The 24,900-nt window shown below is 39.9% G+C and overlaps 1 protein-coding gene and 1 non-coding gene across 3 annotated transcripts; both read left to right on the top strand.

The window, feature by feature from the left end:
• The first annotated feature begins 245 nt into the window (after positions 1-245).
• trnal-cag (transfer RNA leucine (anticodon CAG)) lies at positions 246-328 on the top strand. Its single transcript has one exon. It is a non-coding gene; the product is annotated as a tRNA-Leu (tRNA).
• Positions 329-1,097: 769 nt separating this feature from the next.
• Positions 1,098-23,770, top strand: araf (A-Raf proto-oncogene, serine/threonine kinase). Of its 2 annotated transcripts, none has more exons than XM_023813428.2 (16): positions 1,098-1,151; positions 9,006-9,212; positions 10,204-10,307; positions 10,743-10,845; positions 11,515-11,669; positions 11,793-11,861; positions 12,757-12,892; positions 13,122-13,149; positions 13,338-13,465; positions 13,650-13,852; positions 14,119-14,295; positions 16,865-16,911; positions 17,216-17,334; positions 17,555-17,686; positions 17,784-17,918; positions 19,522-23,770. In XM_023813428.2, the coding sequence occupies exons 2-16, from the start codon at positions 9,042-9,044 to the stop codon at positions 19,660-19,662; spliced, it is 1,848 nt and encodes a 615-aa protein (XP_023669196.2). In that variant the 5' UTR covers positions 1,098-1,151; positions 9,006-9,041; the 3' UTR covers positions 19,663-23,770. The 2 variants fall into 2 exon arrangements, with proteins under 2 accessions (XP_023669196.2, XP_072569095.1); XM_072712994.1 differs by having other exon boundaries at positions 1,133-1,151; positions 8,996-9,212.
• Positions 23,771-24,900: the final 1,130 nt, after the last annotated feature.

Below are 24,900 nucleotides of genomic sequence, written 5' to 3' on the forward strand. Positions count from 1 at the left end.
AGTTTTCTGTTTTTCATATGTTACAGTTTTAGCTGAGCTAGAACTAAAATCCACAAATCTTTATTTCTTGGTTACACATGTAACCTTAGAGCTTTGTAAGAAATCCCAAATGTTTATTAAAAACGCTAGACACTCATGATTTTTAAATATTACATTTCCTGCAAAAAACAAAAAAGGTTTCTGTGTTGTATATGATGATGATGACGACATCTATTTTAAGTATTATAACAAAGCTTTTGTCATAAGTCAGGATGGCCGAGCGGTCTAAGGCGCTGCGTTCAGGTCGCAGTCTCCCCTGGAGGCGTGGGTTCGAATCCCACTTCTGACAGTACATTTTGAAAAATATTTTTATATTTAAAACATTCGATTACCAAACTGCTTCTAAACGAACAAGTTGTATAATAATGCTAAGATTCAATTTGTTTATTATTTTGCTTTGAAATGCGAGAACTCGATCAGTCACAGGGCACGTGTCTTGCTGTTACTAGAGAGGCAGTAGCACTATTAAGCATGTAGTCATGTATTCTTTCACAGGTACATATCAAGTTTAATAAGTGTATTACTGACAAAATTCACCCATGAGTTCTGTTTCAGTGCACAATCTAAAGAGAAATGCTGGACTTGTATTCGGAGTTTGGGTATTTCTCTCATTCAAATCCGACCAATAGTATATAAATACTAACCTTCCATGTTACATGATCGAGATTTGTTCTGTGCTGCACTTACATCTCCTATAAGCACATTTCTCTCAAGGCACATTTTCATACTAAACTACTAATACTTCTTCAGTAGTACATTATGTTAAAGATTTTGTTAAACATCCCAAATACCTGACACATATATGTAGAGTACAAGTAACTTTAGCTAATTCACTATCCAGCAAGTTTCGAGAATGATTCCCATATGCAAGAAAAGGAAAAATGTTTATACGGCTTCTTTTTAGACAGTAGTAGCTGCAGCCATGCAACTAATAACCACTCCATTAGCAGAGAGCTAGGTAATTTTAGAATTCATGGGACTCGCTACCCAATCAGCGAATCCCATTTCAAGAATGAACCAATGGAGAAGCGTCATGCGCTTGTTCCGCTCTGTCGACACAGAAATTCTTGCCTTGTTCTTCAGTTCGTGAGTATTCAAGATGGCCGACGCAGGTGGGTGTTTATTTTCAGAAAAAATACATTAAGGAAAATATCTGATTATCTCTTTGTTACAGAGGATTTAATTTATCGTCTTTCTGGGTTAGAAGTGCTTTCTTTTAAAACTTGAGTCATAATTTATTCTGTAGTCTGCAACTTTTAAAAGTGGAGGGGAGTAAAAGTAGCTAGTCTGCTAATCCCTTTCCGTCTCAGAAACAGTAGCCAGTTTCAGTGTGACAAACACCTGACGTGAATTTAGAAAACAACAATCAGGGAGCAAGCCTTTCCAGATGTACACAATACCGGTTCGCATTAAAGATCGTAACAGGACGCAGGTTTTAAGCTCATGCTGCGCTGTGAGCCGGAGGGCGATCGGCATTCGCTAGTTTTACTTAGCTCAAATCAGGCAGCTAACCAGCTAACCATTCAGAAGAAGAACAAGTTAACTTACCATGTGTTAGCAAGGAGCATTCCAGTATGCTCTTTATCTTAGTGGCTAGTCCTGTGTGTTTAACAGAGAGTTAGTTTTATGCGTGATAGAGTAATTGTTTGGCTTGCTGCTTAACCCATACGTTTCTCTGACCCGTAGCTACTTTCCTGCCTGTTCTAGTAAAATAGTTATAGCCACGATTATCAGTGAGTAGTAACGAGACAAACTAGAAGCGGCATGTGGACGGCTAGAGAAAGCAGACAGTCTTACTTGGTGGCTGCTCTGCCTTCGACGGGACATAATGTGTCGATACTGTATTACGTTGTCTTTTGTATAATTAATAGTAGCTGGCCGGCTTACTACCGGAACACAATTTACCTTGATCGCGTACCTGAGGGTTTTCGGCGCCGGAGAGGGGCCCTCCTAGTCTTCCTCCTCATATCCAATTTGTGCCAGGTGCAAAAGTGGTGGAGTAGGAATGGTAGTGTTTTGACATTGATGTTAGCGCTGGCGGGAGGGTACATAAGAGGACCTCTAGTCAGTGCCAATACTTCCCATGATGTCGTGTTTTTTAAGAAACCACATTTTTGAGAGTAGGATTAAGCGGCCGAGGTACAACCATGGTTATAATGAGTTATCTGAATAGGTGTTTCAGTAGGTATTTAAGTGTCTTGCTCTTAAAAGGACCCTGTTCCTGCCACTTTCAACATGTTACATACTGTCTTTGTATTATGTATTTGCATATGTTCATTAGTTTTTCTTCTGGGATGGAAGACCAAATGGTTTTGAAGACTGGCTTTTATGGTATTATAGTAAATTCCTCTGCATTGGGCCCAGCTTACCTGACATTATCCTGGCAAAAGAAAATGACAAGCTTTGCAGAACCTGAAAGTATGTTAGAAAATGTTCTATTAAAACCTTCTTGGCAGGACAAGTTGTGTAACTACTTTTTTTGTGCTGGCCTTTATTTCCACACAGTTTCCTCTTGTGAAAATCATTTTTTTCTTTAACTATTGCAGACTTGTTCCAAATTAGAAGTATAAAAATGAAAATGTCGTTTAAATTTATGTTCCTGCTAATTGAATTGTTTATGGAAATGTTACAATAGCTAGTTCAAAATTTTAATATGCTTACATAAAAATCTTCATTCTCAGTGGGTTCTGTCATAGTTTGGCTAATGTGATCTTGTATGTCTTTGCTCTACAGCTGCCTTTTTTTCTCCAGAATTTTGCTAAATAGGTACCAAATGTATCAGTGTATTATTTGCTGTAGTGGTATCTGGTTTGTATGAGCATTAGTTATGTGTGCACTAGTAAATAAGGGGTACTGTTCTTGTTGTACCAAAACTTCCAGAACTGGAAGTGCCAAACCAGCTGGGGTACTTCTTTGGTACTTCGGTACTTTGGGGTGGGACTTGAAATGCTTTCTTTGTCGATTTGGTTATGCAAATTGCCTGCTGCTGAAACACAATACAAACGCCACCTTGAAAACAATTGCAAACACAGAAAATAATGATAAATGAAGAGAAAAAAATGCAATTTGGTCATAAGAGCATGTACAACAAAAAGATCTGGATGGCATGACAAGGAATTAAAAAGTATTTTGTTCAATATATTAATACAACAGACTTATAGCGTGCTGTCCTAGCAATGTGATTTTGTTGTAATAAATATTGGGGTATATATAAAACAAAAAGTTCATAAATTTCTCACAAACCCACCTTTGAGTGATATAAACGGCAAGTATGAAAATGATTACAATTGTTTCTGAGAACACCTTTTAACTTTTAACTGTTTTCTAAACATTTAAGAATTTTTTCAAATTCATCACAAAATACCCTGCCTCGTGTTGTGATGTCATTTGGCAGCAGTACCAGGCTTTACACCAGTGGAAAACCAACACCTCGAGGTACTGTATTTTTGGTACTTCAAGAAAGTACCAAAATTACAGTACTTGGTGTGGTGGAAAAATGTCCATACATTTTAAGATTGAGTCTTGAGGAGTGAGAGGCATGTATGTGACATAGGTAATGAACATGTTACTTTCGGTCCCATGAGAAGCCCTGCTACCTGTTCCATGGAGCAAAGGACTGAATCTAAATCAGTCACTGAAATGTCCACCTGCATAAATAAATGAAGCTAAGTTACTCTGCGAAAGTGTTGACTAATTAGCATCCCATGGTTACAATTGCAGCTCTAGCAATGACTCTCCAAGTGCGGATGGATTGCCATCTTACCTGGACAGTCACATGGCAGGCAGAGATGGCGGAAAGCATGTAAATATGTAAAGTGGCCTTTGTATATAACAGATTGTAATTAGTGCCTTTTCTTGGCACTTTTTTGTTGGAGGGACATACTTATACTGTTTATCCTACTGGTAAACTGTTCTGGACAAGCAGTTTAAGAATGCTTTTATAAATGCAGGAAAACCCACTTTAGACTTGCCCTTCTGTCTTGCTGATTGCAGAGGAACATCTTGCCAAGGTTTACCCCTAGAGAGTGCTGATATGGACACACAGGCAGTTTTGCTTGTTCCCTCAGGCTTGTGCTCTTGCTTCCAGCAGTTTCCATAACCAGCCTGCTTTTTTGCTGCTCTCCAAACATAGGCCTTTGGCTTGTTTAATGGAATGTGATGCCCTAAAATTTGGCTGTGCCTATGGAGTTATACAAAAGTCCTAGACTAGATTTTGTGGTGAAAATGTGGTATTAATTGAAATAGTCATGAATTAAACATATTTATGAGGTTCTGTGTGTGTGTGTTTTTAAAGGGTTGGTAATGTGAACCCACTAGATTGATATTTTGGTGTGTTGTCAACTTTTTGTAGATATTTTATAAAAATAATTTTTGGGCAGGTAGTGGTACAGGTAGTGCTGGGCTGTATACCGGTTCGTACTGAAAACCGTTTTCTATTATTGTTATTATGTGAATTTTTCTTATACCGCAATACTGGTTTAAATAGCCTACACAATGTTTGGAAAGAGGCGCAGCTGGAAACTGTTTAAGGGGGGACCTTTTTCATTGCTGTATCGCTAAAAATGTACCGCGAAAGATCAGAAACGGAAGATATAGCTGATGCTGGAGTTGAAACTATTGAGACACTGGGGTTGTCAAAAATTGGTTCTCAATTACTAATTGATATTAAAAATTAGTATCTGATTAGATACTCATTTTCACCATTATAGATACCAACAGTGCGGTTTTCACCTCATTCGCCACACTTCACACAGCACCACTACAGCACAGGTGTGCATGCACGCACACGCACGCACACACTTGCGCAGCCCCTCCTCTCCTCTCAATAGCCGCCGAACGCATTCACGCTGGTTAACACACACATACTGAGTTGCCGAACATGGCATATGCTGCAGTTGAAGACACTTCGCAAGCTGCTTTAGTAAAAAAAAAAAAAAAAAAAAAAACACACAAAAGTGCCGTTTGGAAGTATTTTGCAGACGAGCGTAGGCTAAGGATGTCGATAAGCCTCTATGCAAATAGTGCTACAAAGTTGTGGCAACGAAATCAAGTAGCACGTCAAACCTGGCGAAGCATCTTAAAGACTGACATCCTGGTCTTTATGAGAAATTTTGCGAGGTCAGTAAAGCTCACGTTCCAGCAACACTGAACTATTAAACACTTATCAAAAACGTTAACTTGGCTGGCGCACACCTTAACATTAGCCATTTATAAGCAGTTGGCCAACAAACACATTAGCCGTATGTTATTAAGGTAGTGGATAGGCACAATGGTTAATAATAAAATAATACAGTTAATGTGGGAACAATGCAAAAGCATAAAACAAAAATGTGTCCTGTAAAATGTGGTAAACAGCCAGTCAAAATACCGCCGTGTACCATGAAACTGGTATAACTTTGAAAAATACTTTGATATAAATTTTTGGTCATACCGCCCAGCTCTAGGTACAGTCAGTCCCCAGAGAATTAAGAATGTCTGTCTAAATTAGGGACAATTCATATTTATGATCAGACTGCCATAAAGCCTGTTATATTATAAATTTGGGTTCAATACAATAGTTTGTCGTAATGAGCGTGCACATTACTTTGTGATGCTTGTGAATACATTGCACAGCTTCAGAGATTTGTCAGCTCAACGTACAGTACTGTATGTAGTTTTATTATTACTATATAATATTTTTGATGTACTGAGTTATTTATCCAACTTACCTACAAATTCAGCTTATAGACAGACTCAGGGAATGCATCTCGTTTGTAACCTGGAGACTGACCCTATATTTAAAGCTAATTGGCCCTTGCTGATATTAAAGTTCAGTACTGTTCTGAAGTATGTTTTGAAAGAAGATGATGCTGAAAGACCCAGCCTAGTGGCCCTCAGCATGATTTGCTCTATGGAGGCTTTCTAGCTTCTGTCCGTTATAGGGGTTCCATGAATGAATTAAATCTCAAGTTGACCGTTATGTCGTGAAAGTCGAGTCAACGTCGAATAATCTCCGATGAGCTCCAGATGGCGACTAAAATGGTCACTAGATATTTTATAAAATGTGACTAGATATTTTATTTTGCGACCGTTTTTTTTGCAGAAGGCAATATAAATGCTTCTGTACAAATGTTCTGTACGATTTTATTAAATTAGACACACTTTTTATTGATTGCATTTGAACTTTTGGTGTAAAACATCTTGCTTCAATCACAGTACAGTGTTAACCCTTTGAACCCAATCCATTTTTGAGCGTTTTTTCCATCCCTTTGTTTTTAGGCTTATTATATTGTACAGTAAAACCCTGTTATAGTGGACTCGCTTAAAATGGAATATCGTCTATAACGGACGAGGTCTTGCGTGCGGCCGTGCACCTTTAAGAACATGTAGAAAAAGCATTGAACATAGCGGACTCACATATAATGGATTTTCGCTTATAATGGACAAATAATTTGGTCCCCTGAGCCACTTTTAACTGTAATCTACATGCAGGCTCCACCTACAAGGCATGTGTTGTGCTGGTGATTATTATTAGTCACGCATCTGTCCAGGTGAAGTTGGATTACTACATGTGCAATATAATAATCTAAACCACAAGTGTGTCTGCTGAGGTGTGACATGAGTAAATGGTGTCTTGTAGTTGTGTTCTGGCCATTCAGCAACTCTGGATATAACAGACTTTGGATATAACGGACTGTTTTGCCAGGTCCCTTGAAGTCCGTTATAATGGGATTTTACTGTATGTTCATGAGATGGCCACATATGCTTTATGGTTTTGTTTTGTTAGAGTCTAATGCTGAATGTTTATTGTCATCGTTTTTCCACCTATGTACGCTATGATTGGTAAAGTTAAATTCGAGAATGAAACTTTTAGTCATCATTTTAGCCCCAAACAACAAACCAACGCTGTAACACGTCATTGCATTTACATGTGGGAGGTGTTCCAGTGACACAATAGGTGCATTCTATTTTAACTGTTTTGACAGAGCGCAACATCAAACATACATGTACAATAAAGAATAAATATTGTGAAAATATAAAGTAAAACCCCAGCCCATTTTTTTGTGTTTTTCTATCCCTTTCTTTATAGGCTTATAATAAATAAATTATAAGTATTTTGGTAACACTTTCTTTGAAGCCTAATTGCTGTTCTTATAAATCATTCACTAACATTTAATTAGTTTTCATTAGCATTCATAAAGTATTATTGATATGGCTATAAATATTTATGAAAAGGCATGACACATTATGCCATGTTTCTCATGCATTACGAATGCTCTGTGAAGGTCTCATCCATAATGCACTATGAATGTCTTCATAATGCATAATAATGGTCAGTATAACAACTAAGGATGTTTTGTGCTGCATTATGAAGGTATTTATTGTGCATTATAGATGAGACCTTCACAGAGCATTCATAATGCCTAATACACATGACTATAATGTTATGCCTTTTTACGAATACTTATAGCCATGTGTATTATACTTTATGATTATAGTATAATGCAGTATAATCACTGCTTTTAAATAAAGTGTTACCAGTATTTTTTTTCCTAGAAGGGTCGTGCGTGGATCATTGCGGAAGTGGATATGCGCTTTGTTTTCTGTCTAATGTGGATAATATCAATATTTTATGAATTATTAGAGTACTTTTTTATGGAAAATGTTTAAAATATATGCCTCATTACACACAGGATTACTCTGGAAAATTTTAGTGCACAGAGCTGCAACTTAGATGACCAGGTCGAGTAAGTTCTCTCGATTGCAAAGATCTACGACTCATGTCTGTGCATTATACTTGTCCAAAGTTACAAGTCTGAGGTAACTGGGTGCAGAAAATCAACACATTTTGCATTTTCTATGTCCGAGACCAAGTTAAGACTGAGTCAAAATAAAGTCGATTCCAAGCCAAGACCAGTGGCCTGTACTACGAAGCGGGGTTACTGGCTTATTGGGGTTGTCGGATTTAAGGTAGTCTGGGCAAAATGTAAGTGAACGAATATGAAGTCCATTTAAACTGTGGTACCTTAAATCCGACAAGTTACCCCGATAAGCCAGTAACCCCGCTTCGTAGTACAGGACACAGGACCACAAAAATGTGGTCTTGAGACCAAAACTGGTCTCGAGTAATACAACACTAGGCAGAGCAGTACAGCCAACTAGACTGTGCACCCCCTAGACTGCCTGGATGAATGTTTTATCATGTGAGACTAGGAAGTGCTTTCTCCGTGGTCTCTGTGGCAGCTGCTGGTAGTGGGGTTTTTTTTTCTACCTAACTGATTGGAGCACCAGTATGCCTACATTTTCTATAATGTGTGCATTGGTGCATATGTGTGTAATTATAATAATGCCCCTCCTCCCTCATTGTACACTTTGAAAGCCACTCTGTTGAGCATTTGAAGTGCTTCTTCACTTAGACAACGCACCTACAGGTTATCAATTTTAAATTAACAGTGTACCAAGTATGTACATTACCTGTACAGGCAATATTAAATAAAAAAAATCATAAAGTGTAGCATTAAGTCAGCTACCCGTCTAAGCATTCTGTTACTATTCTGTCTAAGCTTTGACAACCTGGAAGTGATTTACCTTCTTTGTTATATATAACAGGATACATATTTCTATAGGAAATATTAAATGTAAAAACAGTTTCAAACAAGTTGATGCCTTACTTTATGGTGAGGTTCTTCTATAAAAAGAGAAGCATGTCAGGCCACTGCTACCAAATCTTATCTTTATAATGCAAAATAAATGTATTTAACAAAAATATATATTTGTGCCAATACAAATAGGAAAATATCGTAATACTGTTCACGTGTGTGTATTGAACCATCTGGGGTGTACTGAATATACCATTTTTTGCCAACATCCCATCGGTATTGCACAATGGTTAAAAATGAGCCGATATTTAATGCTGATAATTCCCTTTAAAATGGTGACCGGTATTGCTTTGCCTTATGTGCCTTACTCTAATTAGTGTGTCTCAGGTTCCAGGTGAGGCTCTGTGTCTGTGCCCCCATTGAATGAAGCTGTCCAGTGGCTTGAGTTTGTCAGCACACCCCCCTCCACTCCTTTTGCCTCCCACCATGTCGTCTTCCTCCTCTTGCTCCTCCTCCGTGGAGACCAGCCCGGAGGACATGCCCCGTGGTGGTGGTACCATTCGTGTCTACCTCCCTAATAAGCAGCGCACTGTGGTAGGTGGCTGCTGTCGGGTCGCCCATCTTAGACTTAATGTGCCCAATATTCTGGCTGCAGGCCCTGGTTTTGCAATGCTTATATTAGTTACAGGTCTAATATTCATGAAGCATATTAAGAACACACATCATGATAGTTGACCTTAATTGGTCTGATTTTAACAGTAATTTTAACTTATGCTGTGGTGTTACAAGAACATTGCAGTCTTTCTGCAGATTCATGTAATTTGGGAATAAATACTGAGAATATTAATGCAATAGATTTCAAAATGCCTTTCTATTGATGACAGGAAACATGCTTAGTTTTACATTTCTAGTATTATTTGGTCTAACTTCTTGGTAACGTTTTACGTTAACTACATCCTAATGCATTTATTATGCATTCATTGAACATTCAGTATCTTAACAGGTTTACTATACATTAATAACAAATATACAATTATAGGATTATAATGAGGGGTGAACATAACTGGTACGCAAGTACGCATTCAGCTTTAAGAACGGTACTGTATTTTAATCTTCATATGGTCACTCGACTTCATTTGCAGTATACGGGTTAAAATGCAAGGTATTTTCTTGTCATAGCAGCGCAAATGCACATAGGTATGCATTCGCGCTTTTACAAACAATTGATTGTCGCACAAATCGTTCTTAAAGGTGAATATGCACTTGCATACCAGTTATGTGCATCCCTGATTATAATGCTGGTTATATTCTTTATTAATGTACAGTAAAGCTGTTGAGGTATGTTAGGTTAAGATATATGTGCAGGCTGCTTATGACTGTTTTATAAGTGCATTTTAAAGGCATTATGAAGGTGCAGTTTATGTAAAGAGCCTACCTACTTCTTTTTACAGTTTCAGAAGTTTGCTTCTAGTAACAGATTGCTGTCTTGTATGCAATGACAGTCTGAGTTCTTTAACTTTAGATTGTCTTGTGTTTAGCAGTAGAATGACCTCTTTAATGGCGGGTCAACCTTCTGTATCTCCAGGTGAATGTTCGGCCTGGGCAGACAGTCCGAGACAGCCTGGACAAAGCTCTGAAAGTGCGAGGACTCAGCCAGGACTGCTGTGCTGTTTTTCGTCTTCTTGAGGGGTAAGTGCTTTGTTCTACTCTGCTCTGTTGCTTAAAGTTGCAGAAAGATGCAAAACATTTCTCATCAGGACTGGTTTGCGGTGCTAGTGTTTCCTGATGTATCTGTATCGTTTTGTATTTAAACATAAATGAAACTTGTCTATGTCTATGTTGGTGTGTGTGAGAAATTTTGAAATTAGCTAATCTGAGAAATGTATGTATAGGCCATTAGTGCTGATACTGGCAGATCTCATGTAAATGTCAAATAGAAATTTTTATGAGTTGCAAAGGATCAAGGCCAGCTTTCTCAACCCCAGTTCCAATGCTTCAATAACCAGTCGTCCACACCATCTTAAGCAGTATAACTTAACATGAGCTTAGTCACTCTAGCAGAAAAATGTGTTGTGGATGTGCAGAAAATACACACAGTGACCATCATATGTATGTCTGTCCCAGTCACAAAAGACTGACTGACTGGAGCACGGACATTACGCCGCTTGTTGGGGAGGAGCTGCTTGTGGAGATCTTGGATGACGTCCCCCTTACCATGCACAACTTTGTGAGTGATCTTGCCATGGGAATTTACCCATGTCTCTCCCTTGTAAAATCAACCTTTTTTTTCTTTTAATAAAACCATTTTGGGTAAACATTTATAGGGTACAGGTAGAGCTGGTATCATTCATTCAGTATTAGTTTAATCTCAGAGTCTTGTGTTGTCCCATGTTTGCGCTAGTTGGTCCATCCATCCATTTCCTGAAACCGCTGAATCCCAACTGCGGTTGTGGGGGGTACCAGAGCCTATCCTGGAAACAATGGGCGCAGGCAGGAACCAACCCTGGGCTGTCGCAAACACACCGCAGGGCGCACACACTCACACAACTACAGGGCCAATTTAGACTCACCAATCAACCTATCCTGCATGCTTTTGGACCGTGGGAGGAAACCAGAGCCCCCAGTGAAAACGGGGAGAGCGTGCGAACTCCACACAGGAAGCCCCTGGGACCGAACCCAGGACCTTCTTGCTGTGAGGCAGCAAACCACTAACCACTGCGCCACCACGCTGCCCCTAGTTGGTTTATTGGTAACTTAAATTGTCCCTATTCTTCAATGGACCGGCAGGGTGTCCCTTACTCAATACTCTGAATTTGCCTATATCACTGCAACCATTAGAGAGGAGATGTCACTGTCAGGTCACTCACCAATTGGCTGTTCCAATTACTGTTCACAGGTGCGTAAGACCTTCCTGAAGCTGGCCTACTGTGATTTCTGCCACAAATTCCTCTTTAATGGCTTCCGCTGTCAGACCTGTGGGTACAAGTTCCATCAGCACTGCAGCAGCAAGGTGCCCACAGTGTGTGTGGACATGGACACAATGAACAAGATGTGAGTGCTTTATCACACACACCATGTGTGAGTGAAGGGTTTGTGTATGCCCTGAATCTCTGTGGGTTCCCTGCTGTTTGCACTGACAGGCGACTAACAGACCGTGGTCTTTCTTTTGGACAGATTACCCAATACAGGCCTAGATGAGTATCCTCAAATCACACTCATACCAGACATATCCCCAGAGCCTAAGTAAGTTCTTTCTGGTATATGAAAAGATGTTCATCCTTCTACTGTTGGATTTTTCAGTCTATTTTGTGAAAACCACAATTAAAACTAGTTTTTGTAGTTCTTAGGCTACCGAATATTGCAATGCATGTGTTCAAGCGAATGCTGTACTTACGAACAGGCTGCCATAAAGCCTATTATATAAAAAATTTGAGTCAATGACAATGGTTTGTAATAACGAAGGCATGCACTGCTTAGTGCAGGGGTGGCCAATATTATCCGCAAAGGGCTGGTGTGTATGCGGGTTTTCGCTGCAACTCCCTAATTAGATTACTAATTAGAGGACTGATTGGCTGAAGAGTACTCATACCTGGGTTTGAACAGCTGATCGACCTACAGATTATGCCAAAAACCTATATACACACCGGCCCTTTGCGGATAAGATTGCCCACCCCTGGCTTAGTGACACTTATGAAAACATTACACTGCTTCAGTGCTACCTCGGCTTGAGGTACTGTACAGTACCGTATATAGTTACGTTTATTATTATTTATTGATCTGACTTACCTACAAATTGGACTAAGACCAACTTGGAACAGTAACCTAGGGTCTGTATAAAGAATGTTACCCGAGTGGTTTTATGAACTTTTTTTTGCACGTGTAACCATATAGTGTGTTGTGATTCAAATGTGCCAATTCATGATAGCATTGTGACTTATCTTTAGTGTACTTATGTAAAAAAAAAAAAAAAAACTGTTTAAATTACCTGGATACATTTTTTTCAACATGCAGTGGTTGATTTGATGACGCTTAATACAATAATACAAGTCCTTTAATGTGAATCCTGTGTGCACTGATCTTTTAATCTGATTCATGGTAGAAACCATTCATCTGTACCATTCTCCCACTTTTCTCTCAGGGGGGGGCTGCTGTCACCCTCTTCACCATTCCACTTCCCCGCCCATGACTCTGGCAGCCAGTCCCTTCAGCGGCACCGGTCCACATCAACTCCCAATGTCCACATGTTCAGCACAGTAGGGCCTGGAGTTATCGAGGTGAACTTTGGTGCTTGTTGGTTCATTAACCTTATGGTTCAGCTTTTTGCTCAATTTCATCTGGGCGGAGAATTTGAGACTGTAACACGGTGTATCTACCGATGCAATTCAAAAGAATTTTCTGAAGGTTTCCTGTATTTTGCAGTAAGATGTATTTTTCCTTATTTTTGATTATAATTGGTTTTATATTTAGATACCTAAAATGCAAACATTGCCTTTTTGTCTGTAGGAAGCACTAATTAAAAACAACTCAATAGGTGAGTATTTGATTATTTTTTTTACTTTTTTACATTTTTCATGAATAAAACTTGCATGACTGCACCTCTTCTGAGTTTATTATTCTGCTGAGGTTTGATTCAAGCTGTAATCCCATAATTGAAGAGTCTCTCAGTCTTTTCCCCCATTCCAGTCAAAGTTTTGTTTGTGTTTGCTACCCTGATTCCAGGATTGGAGACTTTGTGTAAACCTTCCACCAGTCCTCCTTCTGTTGGTTCGCCTGGGAAACGGCCTCCCAAGTCTCCTTCAGAGACCAAGGAGCGAAAGTCCTCCTCCTCAGATGACAAAAAGAAAGTGGTGAGCTGGTTTAAGAATTACAGCTGTTTGCTGGCACCCTGGTTCACCTTTGTGGGTTTCTTCTGCTTGTAACAGAACTTCAGTATCAGGTTCTAACGTAATCAAGTGCTACTGATTAACTCTCACATATTTTGACATCTGAACTGGAGGTGTCCATGCTTTGGTGAATGGAAATGTGTTCCAGCACCGTGGTGGAAATCGGGACTCAAGCTACTACTGGGAGGTGCACTCAAGTGAGGTCACCATTCTGAAGCGCATTGGCACCGGGTCTTTCGGGACCGTCTTCAAGGGCAAGTGGCATGGGGATGTGGCTGTGAAGATCCTGAAGGTGACGGACCCCACGCCAGAGCAGCTGCAGGCTTTCAAAAATGAGATGCAGGTGCTCAGGTCAGCCCAGCTCACGTGTCACGTGTATAAGTGGTTGCCAGGGGATGATGCAGCATGACTAGATTAGTCTGGGTTGGGGACCCAGTATGATGCACTTTCATGGGGCCCAAAAGCTCTAGCAGTGGCCCTGGTGGTTGCTTTCAGCGATATGTTAGCCGGGTTGTGGGCCAGCAATACTGTTGTATTGGCTGCTGGCAATTACTCGGGGCGGGAGACACAATGCGTAGTGGGAGACTCGATTTTTGACTTTGTTCTTCTCCTTCCAGGAAGACGCGTCACGTCAACATCTTACTCTTCATGGGCTTCATGACGAAGCCCAAGTTTGCCATCATCACGCAGTGGTGTGAGGGCAGCAGCCTCTACCGGCACCTGCACGTCACAGAAACCAAGTTCGACACTATGCGACGCATCGATGTGGCACGGCAGACAGCCCAGGGCATGGAGTAAGACGGACTACCCTCTATCACGTGTGCACCCACGTACACACAAGCACACACATACACAGTCCATGTATTTGTTTATTTATGGGGACTCTTCATTCATTTCTATGGACAAAACTCCCAACAACAGTAAGACCTCGGACATTTACGATGTTACGTGATGAGGAAGATTCACGGATGTTTGGTAGAGTCACTAAAAATGGTAATATGTGCTTATTTCTATAGTTTAAATCCTAAATATGCTCCCAAAACACTTTAATTTCATTTAAAAGTTAGCTTAATACATTACATTTCTAAAAATCAAACGTTTGATGTAAAAATTAGGGCTGTCAAAATTAACGGGTTAACGCAGATTAATCCATCATCATGATTAATCTGATTAAAATTTTTAACGCAATTAACCCATCTGCAGCGCAGAATGATTAAAAATCACTGAAATGTCTCTGTCAACTCATTTCGGGTAGTTTTAGTGCGTTCCATTTCCCCTTGGAACTTGTATTCCGAGTCGGATTCCGGAGTTTTGAAGCCGGAAGTGACTACATGCGCTCCCGTTTCTCGGACATCCGAGAAATATCTCGGAGCAGCACAGAGGATCCCGAGTTCAGAATCCAAGATTGCTGTGCCCTTTATCAACAGAAGGGAAAGTTGTAGTCTTATACTGTTTAAGCACTACTTCTCATTTGTGGCTCATTAAATAGTTCGCACACGCTATACCGTCCAACTTATCTGTGGATGTGTTGCTACGGAGTTTTATATGTAAAGCACCGCACGTAATGTGTTATCAACTGATATTGCTAACAATGGCAATTAACCGGGCTAGAATTGGACTTCATGATTAGTTGGATTATTTGTCGGGTTTACGGTAGTTCGTGCCAATTGTAAACGAACGAAGATAAAGACCATTTAAACTGAGGTACCTAAAATCCGACAAGTTGTCCGGCTAAGCAAAAAATCTTGCTTTTTGATATGGGTCCATGGTATTGCACTTCTGTGACAGATGGAATGCATCCGACTCATGTTCAAGATAAATAATAAACATGTTAAGTGCATATATATTCCCTTTTTTCTTGAGTCTGTTTGCTCATGCAAAATTAAATGTGATTAATATAGATTAAAAATGAATGATATTTAATCATGATTAATCAAAATTAATCCACAGGAACCCTGTGATTAATCTGATTAAAAATTTTAATCATTTGACAGCACTAGTAAAAATTGAGTACAGTATTGCCTAACGGATATTTGTCACACTAGCACATTTACAGTACAGTATACTAATGTTACCCCTACTAATTCATAGAACATGGCATTGACTGCCGTTTTCTTTTGCATTCACAGTAGGGTAAAATGAGTAAATGAACCCTTTCAGTGTTTATAGCAAATTCGTCTCGAGAGGAAATCACGGGATGCATTTGCTATATACATAAACATTAGCACCTTTCAATTAAATTTATAATTTTTGTGCGTTGAATTTACGTTAACATGTACGTACCATTACAAGATAGTTAATTTACTATTTTCTAATATTTATGTAACCATTAGCGTTCCTGTCATGTATTGCTGGGGCACGGACTGGGGAAGCAGGGACAGGACGCAAGGAATCGGGGAACACGGGGTTTAATCAAAAGGTAAAGACAAGCAGGACAACGGAACAGCTAGCAAACTCAAAATGACGATAGTAACCACACTTGGGAAACATACTTAAACGTAGACTGAAATACTCAGTACTAATGACAGCAACTCGATACAGCTGATCACACGGGGATTCTACATGAGGTAGATGAGGGGGCGTGGCACACAGGAGAATCAGACGAACAGGTCATGACAGTTCCAAAGGGAATAAACTTTGCGAATGGGATTCACATCTTGTAAAGGTACAGTACAGTATGTACATAAAAAGGAACGTTTCCATAAGAGAGCCACATTTTTTAAGGGATTTTTTAACTGATTTATATTATATAATACAGTAGAATCTTCATTAACTAAATTTTTCTTACCAAGTTTACACTTAAAGGCATGAAAACTTATAAATTACTATGAAAATTAGTTGTTCAGAAAAATCGCGGATGCATATAAGTTCGGTTCCAATTAAATTTTCGCGGATGTGTGAATTCGCGAATCACGAAGCGCAAATGCACGAGGGCTTACTGTATGACAACCTTAACCCCTACCCAGCACTAACCTTAACCATAAGTAACCAAACAAAATACAAGATTTTTTTTTTTTATTGCATTCACAGGTGATCCTTGTGGGGAGTGAAAAAATGTCCCCACAAGGTAAAACATTTCAGGCTTTTATCACATTTCAGGCTTTTTATCACTCGCGCGCACACACACACACACACACACAGAGCACTCATATGTTGTATTGCATTTGAATACATCCATGTACACAGATGTGGTTTGTATGCATTGTGTATCTTAGGATATTTATGGAGCAGTAGCCTGGTCCCTTTTTGTGAACTTCTTTCTGTTGTGCTCATCCTAATACACAAAGTATATTGTGATGGAACTGAAGGCACTGGAGGTGATTGCAGGTCCAAGCCTTAAGATTTATTTATTTCTAATTCCAGCTACCTTCACGCTAAGAATATCATCCACAGAGATCTAAAATCAAACAGTATCCTTCTAGTTAACATTTACTTTTGTGTTGTCTAAGTAGCTGCCACATAGAGATGCAGTTCTGTTTTGTACATTGACTTTTTAATGACTGAATGTTTTTTGTCCTGGTCTAGTAACAAATCCAAAAACCCTCTTAATGGAGATGCATCATGGTGAAACCGTTCATTTGTTCACAAAGTAGATTATTTTCTGCTTGGTTACCATCCTGGTGAAGGGATGGAGCTGGTCATCTGCATCTGTCACTCCTACCTAGTCCTGTACCACCAGGGACCACTTGTATGCTCCTTGACTTCAACTCTCAGATATCTTTCTCCATGAGGGCTGGACGGTTAAGATTGGGGACTTTGGGTTGGCAACGGTCAAGTCACGCTGGAGTGGGTCCCAGCAGGTGGAGCAGCCCAGTGGATCAATTCTTTGGATGGTAGGTAACACTGGAAATTCCAGAGTAGCTCAGGAGGCCTGTTTGGCATCACTGACATTTGGGTCAAACTGTTTGTCCAGAGTGTTTTTTTAGTGCTGCCTTGTTACTTCCTAACGATTTGATGTATATTTCAAGCAGGGATGGCAATAGTAAAATTTCATAACCGTGGCTGCTTTTGTAAGTGATTCTGTTTATAACAGTCGTGGACTTCATTTTCCAGGCCCCAGAAGTTATCCGTATGCAAGACAGCAACCCTTACACATTCCAGTCAGACGTCTATGGGTATGGTGTAGTGCTGTATGAGCTAATGTCTGGCACGCTGCCTTATTCCAACATCAGCAACCGTGATCAGGTAAATTCCACTCACAACCTTTCAGTCCGCCTCAAGTGGTCCGCCTTGCTGGTGTTGGGTATTTAAAAACAAAGGTGCTTGTATCTTCCCTTTTCAGATCATTTTCATGGTGGGGCGTGGCTATCTGTCCCCCGACCTTAGTAAGCTGTACAGCAACTCTCCAAAAGCCATGAAGAGACTCATCATCGACTGCCTGAAGTTCAAATTGGATGAAAGGCCCCTTTTCCCACAGGTGAGATTGCCTGGATTCTGCTTACCTCTGTCTTTATAGCTAGTCCAGTGGTTCTCAAACTTTTTCAGCAGGAGGCCCCCTTGTGTAGGGTGAATCCTTTTGTGGCCCCCCTCCTCAAAAAAAAAATCATGACACAAAACATCCTCAAACTTACAATTTTACTTAATTTTAGATTTTAGATTCTGTTTGTAGTCTTTATTTCTCTGGTTTGTTAAATTTACATTTCACAAAATATAACATTGTATTAAAACAGTTTTGACAGTAAAACTAACATTGTCTGAAAAGTGCAACAAAAGTAGGCTACTGAATACTGAACAGTAATTTATGATGTCCATAGCAGCGTAGTGTGCTACGTAAAATTTATATTTACATTTTTTTTATACTTCTATTTTTTTTTAAATACATTATATTTTACATAGGTTGACAAGCTTGATTTACATATAGTAGCGATGCGCGGATGGCGGTTATATCCGTGAGCGCTGCGGATAATCCGCGGGTTGGGTGGGTCGGGTAATAAAAAAATACATTTTAATTAATTGCGGGTGGGTCGCGGGTGGATGAGATCAATCATTAATGATGCAAATATCAACTACATTCTCTAAAATACGAACATGTTTTAAATGCATTTTTCATCAGGCAGACAGTCGCTAATTTGCGCTCTCGTCTCAAAAAAATATATGCGTGGCGGGAGGAGGGGGGTCCATTTCTTAAAGCAGAAATGGAGGCGAAACAGATCCGAGAGAGACTAAAAAAGGGAGAATTAAAACCAAAACAAAAGGAAGGAAAGAAAAGTGCTGTGTGGGAGTGGTTTAGCGAAGTGCCTATCGCCTGTTACCTATCGTCTGTATAAGTGCCTACGAGTTTTTTTTGGGGGGAAAAAGTTCTTAATTGTTCTCTCTTTTTTTAATATCTATTTGGAAAGCATAATATTCTGTATTATTTGAATAGATAGGGCTAATAAATTTGCCGTTATCCAGTCATTGTGTGTTTATGTGTTGCAGCGACAGAAACGGTGATATTCCCATTAAAGTCTGAATGGAGTAGGCTAAAGACTGTATTTTATTGAGAAAATGTTGGTTAATCTGGCCAAAGACAAAATTTGTTTTATGAATAAATGTTCATTTAATGCAGCATACGATACGCGTATTATTTTACTATCAGAGATGCGCAGATTAGCTCTAAAGTCACTGAATCTGCTGTTAAAAACGAAGAAGCGGGTGCGGATATCTATATCAGAGAAAATTATAGGTGCGAGCGGGTGGCGGGTGGATGATTTGTTTAAAGCCGGGGATTCGGGTGACATTTTAGCTGATCCGCGCATCTCTAACATACAGGTAATTTTTTTTTTTTAGATTCTACAATTTCGATGTGGCCCCTCTAGCGCCATCTGGTGGCCCCCAGTTTGAGAACCACTGAGCTAGTCAACATCACTTTGCTAAAACTTGCACGCTATGACATGAATACATCCCAATATTAGCTGTACCCAAACTGGCTGGTATAATTCCTACTGTCTATCTGAGCATAATCCACTTAATGAATTCCCGTAAGTGGCCTCGTCATGACAGAGCCTCATTCTCATCAGTTTGTTGGCTTCGCTCCACAGATCCTGGTCGGTATTGAGCAAGTTCAGGACCTGATGCCAAAGATTGAGCGGAGTGCGTCGGAACCCTCTTTGCACCGTGCGGTTCATGCAGAGGATCTGAACCCTCTCCTGTTCCACGCCACGCGGCTGATGCCACTGTGACGCTGCTGATCGCTATTCAGGGGGGGGGGGGCGCTCATCCCCAGACCTGCTGCTCTGCTGTTCAGTTCCGGGGGTGGCAGGGGCTGGAGGAGTCCCAACATAACCAGCCACGACTGCCCATGACTGCAACCCCAATATGTAGAAAATATCAGCTGAAACCAAGACAGGGAGGGAACGCAAAGATGGTCCAGACTGGCTCAACTGCAAAGCCACAAGCAGACACCTGAATGGCAATGAATTATCATCTGCATTCCTATCCCAAAGTTATTTGAAATATTCAAAAGGACTTTCCTAACTCAGCAATTAGGTCCCTGTAAATTCTTGCCTCTCCAAGAGCTAGACTGACTCCTTCATGGTATTCCCTTAGCATAAAAAATCGGAGAAGATAACCTGTGTTTGTAGACTAATTTTTAGAATAAACTGTAAGGGTTGCTAGATTTTAGGAAATTTAGATGTAACAACATATGCTGGAGATAAGATTGCACAGCTGGAGACCTGCGACTGTTAGAGTATCCGCATCCTCTATTCAGCCTTTTTAGACATATTGGCTAAAAATAAAATTGGTTGGTGTTTAGACTTACAGTAGTCATCGCCTAAAAGGACGGTTAATCCTTTGAAAAAAGCTGCTATTGAAACAACAAGCAGCCACAATCCAGAGAAGGATAGGTTTTGTGGACTTGCCTTTACTCGAAATAAAACCATCCATGGGCTAGAATAAATTTTGGGTTAAGGAACAGCCAGAAACAAAGCTGCTTCACACAGTAAATCACCATGGTTTAGTTTACTGAAATAGTGCCTATCTTTAAGGAACTTGAAGCTAGGAGACATCCTGTTGGGTGTAAAATGTGCTTACAGAAGATCAGGTTTTGGTTTTTCTCCTTTTCTGCATTTTCGGTTGTATAGTTAGATAAGTTAAGCCCTTGCATGCCTCCCTGTAGGCTGAATACTGAGACACTGCTTCCTCTAGGGTGGGGGGAGATTTAAAAGAGGATTGGGGTGTACTGGCTCCGGTGTGCTGGGTAGGCTGGCTGCAGCTCTGTATATGTACTTGAACTGTGTGGTTGTGTCTGCGTGTAAGAGGCTCACTTTTTGTTATCACTGTGGACTTCAGGGATTAACCTGGAGAGAGGACCTGTTTCTGTTTCTATGACCATGCCGGTGAGGGTGGAGGCGTCAATCCCAAAGTTTCTAGCCATGTAGATGTCTGGAGTTACAAATAGGATGCCTTAATGTGGTGTTAGTTTGCTTTGATTTAATGGAGAGAAGTGGTAGGTTGCTTAGTAAACCTTCTTTTAGCCAATTTGTAGAACTTGTATTGCCTCAGAAAAGTACAGCTTACTTTATTTGCGCATTACTGACTCTGCTCAATGCTATGCAACACAATGCAGGTTCATTCACTGTAAGTGGCACATTTAATAAGGTATCTAAATAAGTCCATTTGTATATTTTGCTTCAACTCTCCCTCACTGTTGCCGCTTTAATGTCTGAATCAAGCACACATGTATTCGCTGAAGACATCTTTCAGCTGCTGCTCATTTACATTTTAATAATGTTTGTCAGAGGCCTAGTTATTTTTTTCAGCAATACAATCTGTGACTTACTGATGGCCTAAATCTGTGCCATTTAAATTAATTAAAAACAGACGATTGGCTTTTTTCCATCCATTCTTATTTTTGGATCCATCCATTTGTCTTCTAACTACATATTCTGGTGAGGATCAAAGGGGGCCTGAAACCTGTGCCAGGTAGCAGAGAGCACAACGCTGGCATACTTTCTGTTTGGGATACCGGTCCATTGTAGAGCTAGATTGGCTTGTCCCCATTTACGGCCTCTTGCCATACAGCCTACAGGAAGTTTAAATGGCACCACAGGCATGTGGCTGTTACCCCCCCACCCACACACGCATACAAACACTAGCGGAATGCTGAAAGTTATGTATTTAATTATCAGAGTTGGAAAGTGGCCGTCACTAAATTTAAAAACAAAAACCTGCTGTTTGCAGAGCAGAGGCTGGCATTGGGTGTCCAACTGCAGCAGCGCTATACAAAAAAAGGAAAACTGGATTTTTATTATTATTTTTTTGGGAACACTGGTAATTGCCAGATGAGGGACATTGGTGGTTAACTGAGATTCAGTTACAAGGTGCAGCCAAATCTTAAAATTACCTGTTATAGGCAAAAATGGCACTATATTGTATTCAGTGTCGCATTATGTACAGGTGTACATTAATACAAATGGTCTGCATCAACAAATCTGTTCTATTATCAATTATTTATTAGATTGGAAACTTGCGTCATGTCAGGAAATGCCTAATTTTTGTTTATTATCAAACATTTTCCAGACTACAGCATCTAGTAAGTCTTCCAGATTGGGCCACGTTATCATCTTTTCCCTACAACAAGCTCAGGACATTAGTGTCTAAATGATCCCTAAGAATTAAGCCTCACTTGCAGTTATATAAACACACAGATTTTGCCCCCGTTAGGGTCTTTGTTCTGCATAGGTTGAAGTTCAGGTCATCTAAATATATAGTTTTTGAATGAGAAATTTTGGCAGTGAATTGGACAGTTTGTAGCTGGTAGAAAGTGAGTAGTACTGGTGTTACTGGGGGGAGTTTGCTTGTAGTGACCTTAATCATACATGTATGTAGAGTGCAGGTGGTGGTTGAAGGAGACAGGGCTGTTGAACATGGTCCCGTGCCAAGCTGATGGGTGTGGCCAGGTCTTTATTGATGTACTGTGAATACTGGTCTGCATAGGGCAGCATTTTGAAATGCATAATTCTGCCCACCCCTGTAATGATCATGTTAAAAACGACATCGCCTGACAATTGGTTAAGGACTCCAGAGCAAGTATAACTGACAGCTTTTGTTTCTAGAATAAATGCGTATGTATATATGATTTGAGTTTTAGAATTATTTAATTTTTAATAAGGGGCTGGGTACCCCATTTCTCATTGGTAGGGTTCTGGTTGCTCTGTTTCTGGGTTCAGGGGATTTCCTAACAAACAGGGTAGTGACCTAGATGATTTCTCACTTTATTTAATTTTCGCGACATTACACGTTAAAACTGTTCCTGATGTCGCTGTGACATATCTAATCGTGTCCTGAGGTTTTTAAAACCTAACTTATTTTGTTACTATCTTCTTGAGTTTTTTTTTTTTTTTTTTTTTAAGAGTCCTTTGTAATCAAAGAATCTGAACAAGCTGGTAAACTGTACAGCAGATATACTGAATGCCTGAAGCAGCAGGGATGCAAGCCCAGTAGCTGTGGGGGGTCGACTGCAAAACCTCCTTCAGTCTGATGAAGAAAAATGTGTTCTTACATGTCCGTGGAGCCATAGAGACAAATAAAGCCTGCCACAGCAAAATATTAGCAAAACAGAATTTTGTGTCATTCAACCCCAATCCTTGCCAGCCAGGTGCATGCTTATCTCATCCGGTTGTTTAATATGAAGCTTTTGTTTCATAGAAAACTATCGTGTTAAATTTCACCCATTTCTAAAACTGGATATTACTTTAAAACTTAAGGATCTTTAGGGAATAACATTCATTTTCCTTCAGGTACCTTAACCACCCGCTTCTCAGCCAGTTAATTTCTGCAAGCACTGCTGAGACTGTGATAAGTGGCAGCAGCAAAGTGAATGGGACTGCTGTAGGAATGCCCCTGAACGTTCTAGATCCTCAGGGCTGACGACAAAGCATTCCATTTCAGAAAGGCACATGACAGAAGTGTCCCATTGGAAGATTCAGTAATATTGACCTCCTTAACAGATTAGCTTTTTTTTTTCTTGTCAATTTTCTTCAGAATTGAAGAAATAATTGATCAGTACGTTGGAGTGGAAAATACACATCTTAATGTAGATCACTGATGTTGTACAGTATCAGGGTGGTACATGGGATGTTACATTTGCAATACAAAAAGGTATGTCCTGTGTACAGTTACATTTTTTAATGTAAAAAAATGTACTTGTTTTTATTTTTGTGTGGTTTTAAAAGAACAAATTATTTTAAAACGAGACAAATCTTAGTTTTTTTAGAATTATTTTTTGTCTTGTAAAAAATACGGATGGCTACGGGATTTATTCTTAAAATAAAAGTCTGGAATATTTATGTGGTTTCTCAGTTTTTTTCCTCCAGTCTGTGCTGAGGGGATTGGGGTCTCAGTTGGGTGCTGAAGTCTCCCAAATTGTATTCCTATTACAGTTAGGGAGGAAAGTAGAAAACTTGATTCATTATGTAAAGTTAATCATCACATCACAGTCTTATGGTCTTTGTCAGAGCATAAAATGCAGCTGTTCATTGCATTTATGTTCATGTTTGAAAACATTGCCTCTCAATCTTAAAGATATTGCTGAACTAAATTGAAAGCAAACACCAGTTAAAAAAGTTTAGGTTACTCCGTAAGATTAGGATATTTTTGACAGGGCAGCATTTTCACAGTGAGATACCATCCATCCAACCCTTTTCTGAAACCACTTATCCTGTTCAGGGTCATGGGGGGGTCCAGAGCCTATCCCATAGGCTACGGGCGCAAGGCAGGGAACAACCCAAGATGGGGCACCAACCCATCGATGGGCACATTCACATACCATTCACTCACACCTATGGGAATTGGTAACTCCAATTAACCTCAGCTTGTTTTTGGAGTGTGGGGGGAAATCAGAGTACCGGGGGGAAACCCTCATGACGACACGGGGAGAACCTGCAAACTCCACACACACGGAACCCTGGCGGAGACTCGAACCCAGGGCTGACAGTGCTAACCACTGCACATTCCACAGTGAGATAATAAAATAGCAATAGTTCTACAAAGCAGTATTTATCAGTTAGCTGGGTTAACCTATGCTAGAAGCCATGATCTTCCAGTAAGTGTTTAGGTAAGGAGGATTCCTAATGGACTTTTTTAGCTTAGCTACATTTGTTTATCAGGATGTGATTATCTAAAATTATTTTCATTGTCTCATTCTGTGAAAGAGTTTAATGATTAATGATTAAGCTCTCGGTGCTGGGTCTCTCATCACTATGTTTTCTATATTCACACCTAACCTATGATGTGTCAAACATTTCCCCCAAGAGAGATTTCTGGCATGGTGCATTTTTTTTGTTCCTGTTGGTAGGCAACACAATCACTAAATGTAGATACTACTGTAACTTAACAAAATGTTAGTCAGTTGTCCCAAAGAGATTAGCTGTAACTATAGATCAAACTCTTGTAGTGGAAGATGACATCTGAGACTA

Source organism: Paramormyrops kingsleyae, chromosome 6, assembly GCF_048594095.1.
Source record: "Paramormyrops kingsleyae isolate MSU_618 chromosome 6, PKINGS_0.4, whole genome shotgun sequence".
In the NCBI taxonomy this organism is placed as follows: Eukaryota; Metazoa; Chordata; class Actinopteri; order Osteoglossiformes; family Mormyridae; genus Paramormyrops; species Paramormyrops kingsleyae.

What these genes read in the sequence shown, in the direction of transcription:
- araf (XM_023813428.2), top strand. Translation starts at nt 9,042, where the DNA reads ATGAAGCTGTCCAGTGGCTTGAGTTTGTCAGCACACCCCCCTCCACTC. An exon ending in CAGACAGCCCAGGGCATGGA is followed by an intron (nt 14,296 to 16,864) that starts GTAAGACGGACT and finishes TTCTAATTCCAG; the next exon opens with CTACCTTCACGCTAAGAATA. An exon ending in GTGGATCAATTCTTTGGATG is followed by an intron (nt 17,335 to 17,554) that starts GTAGGTAACACT and finishes TTCATTTTCCAG; the next exon opens with GCCCCAGAAGTTATCCGTAT.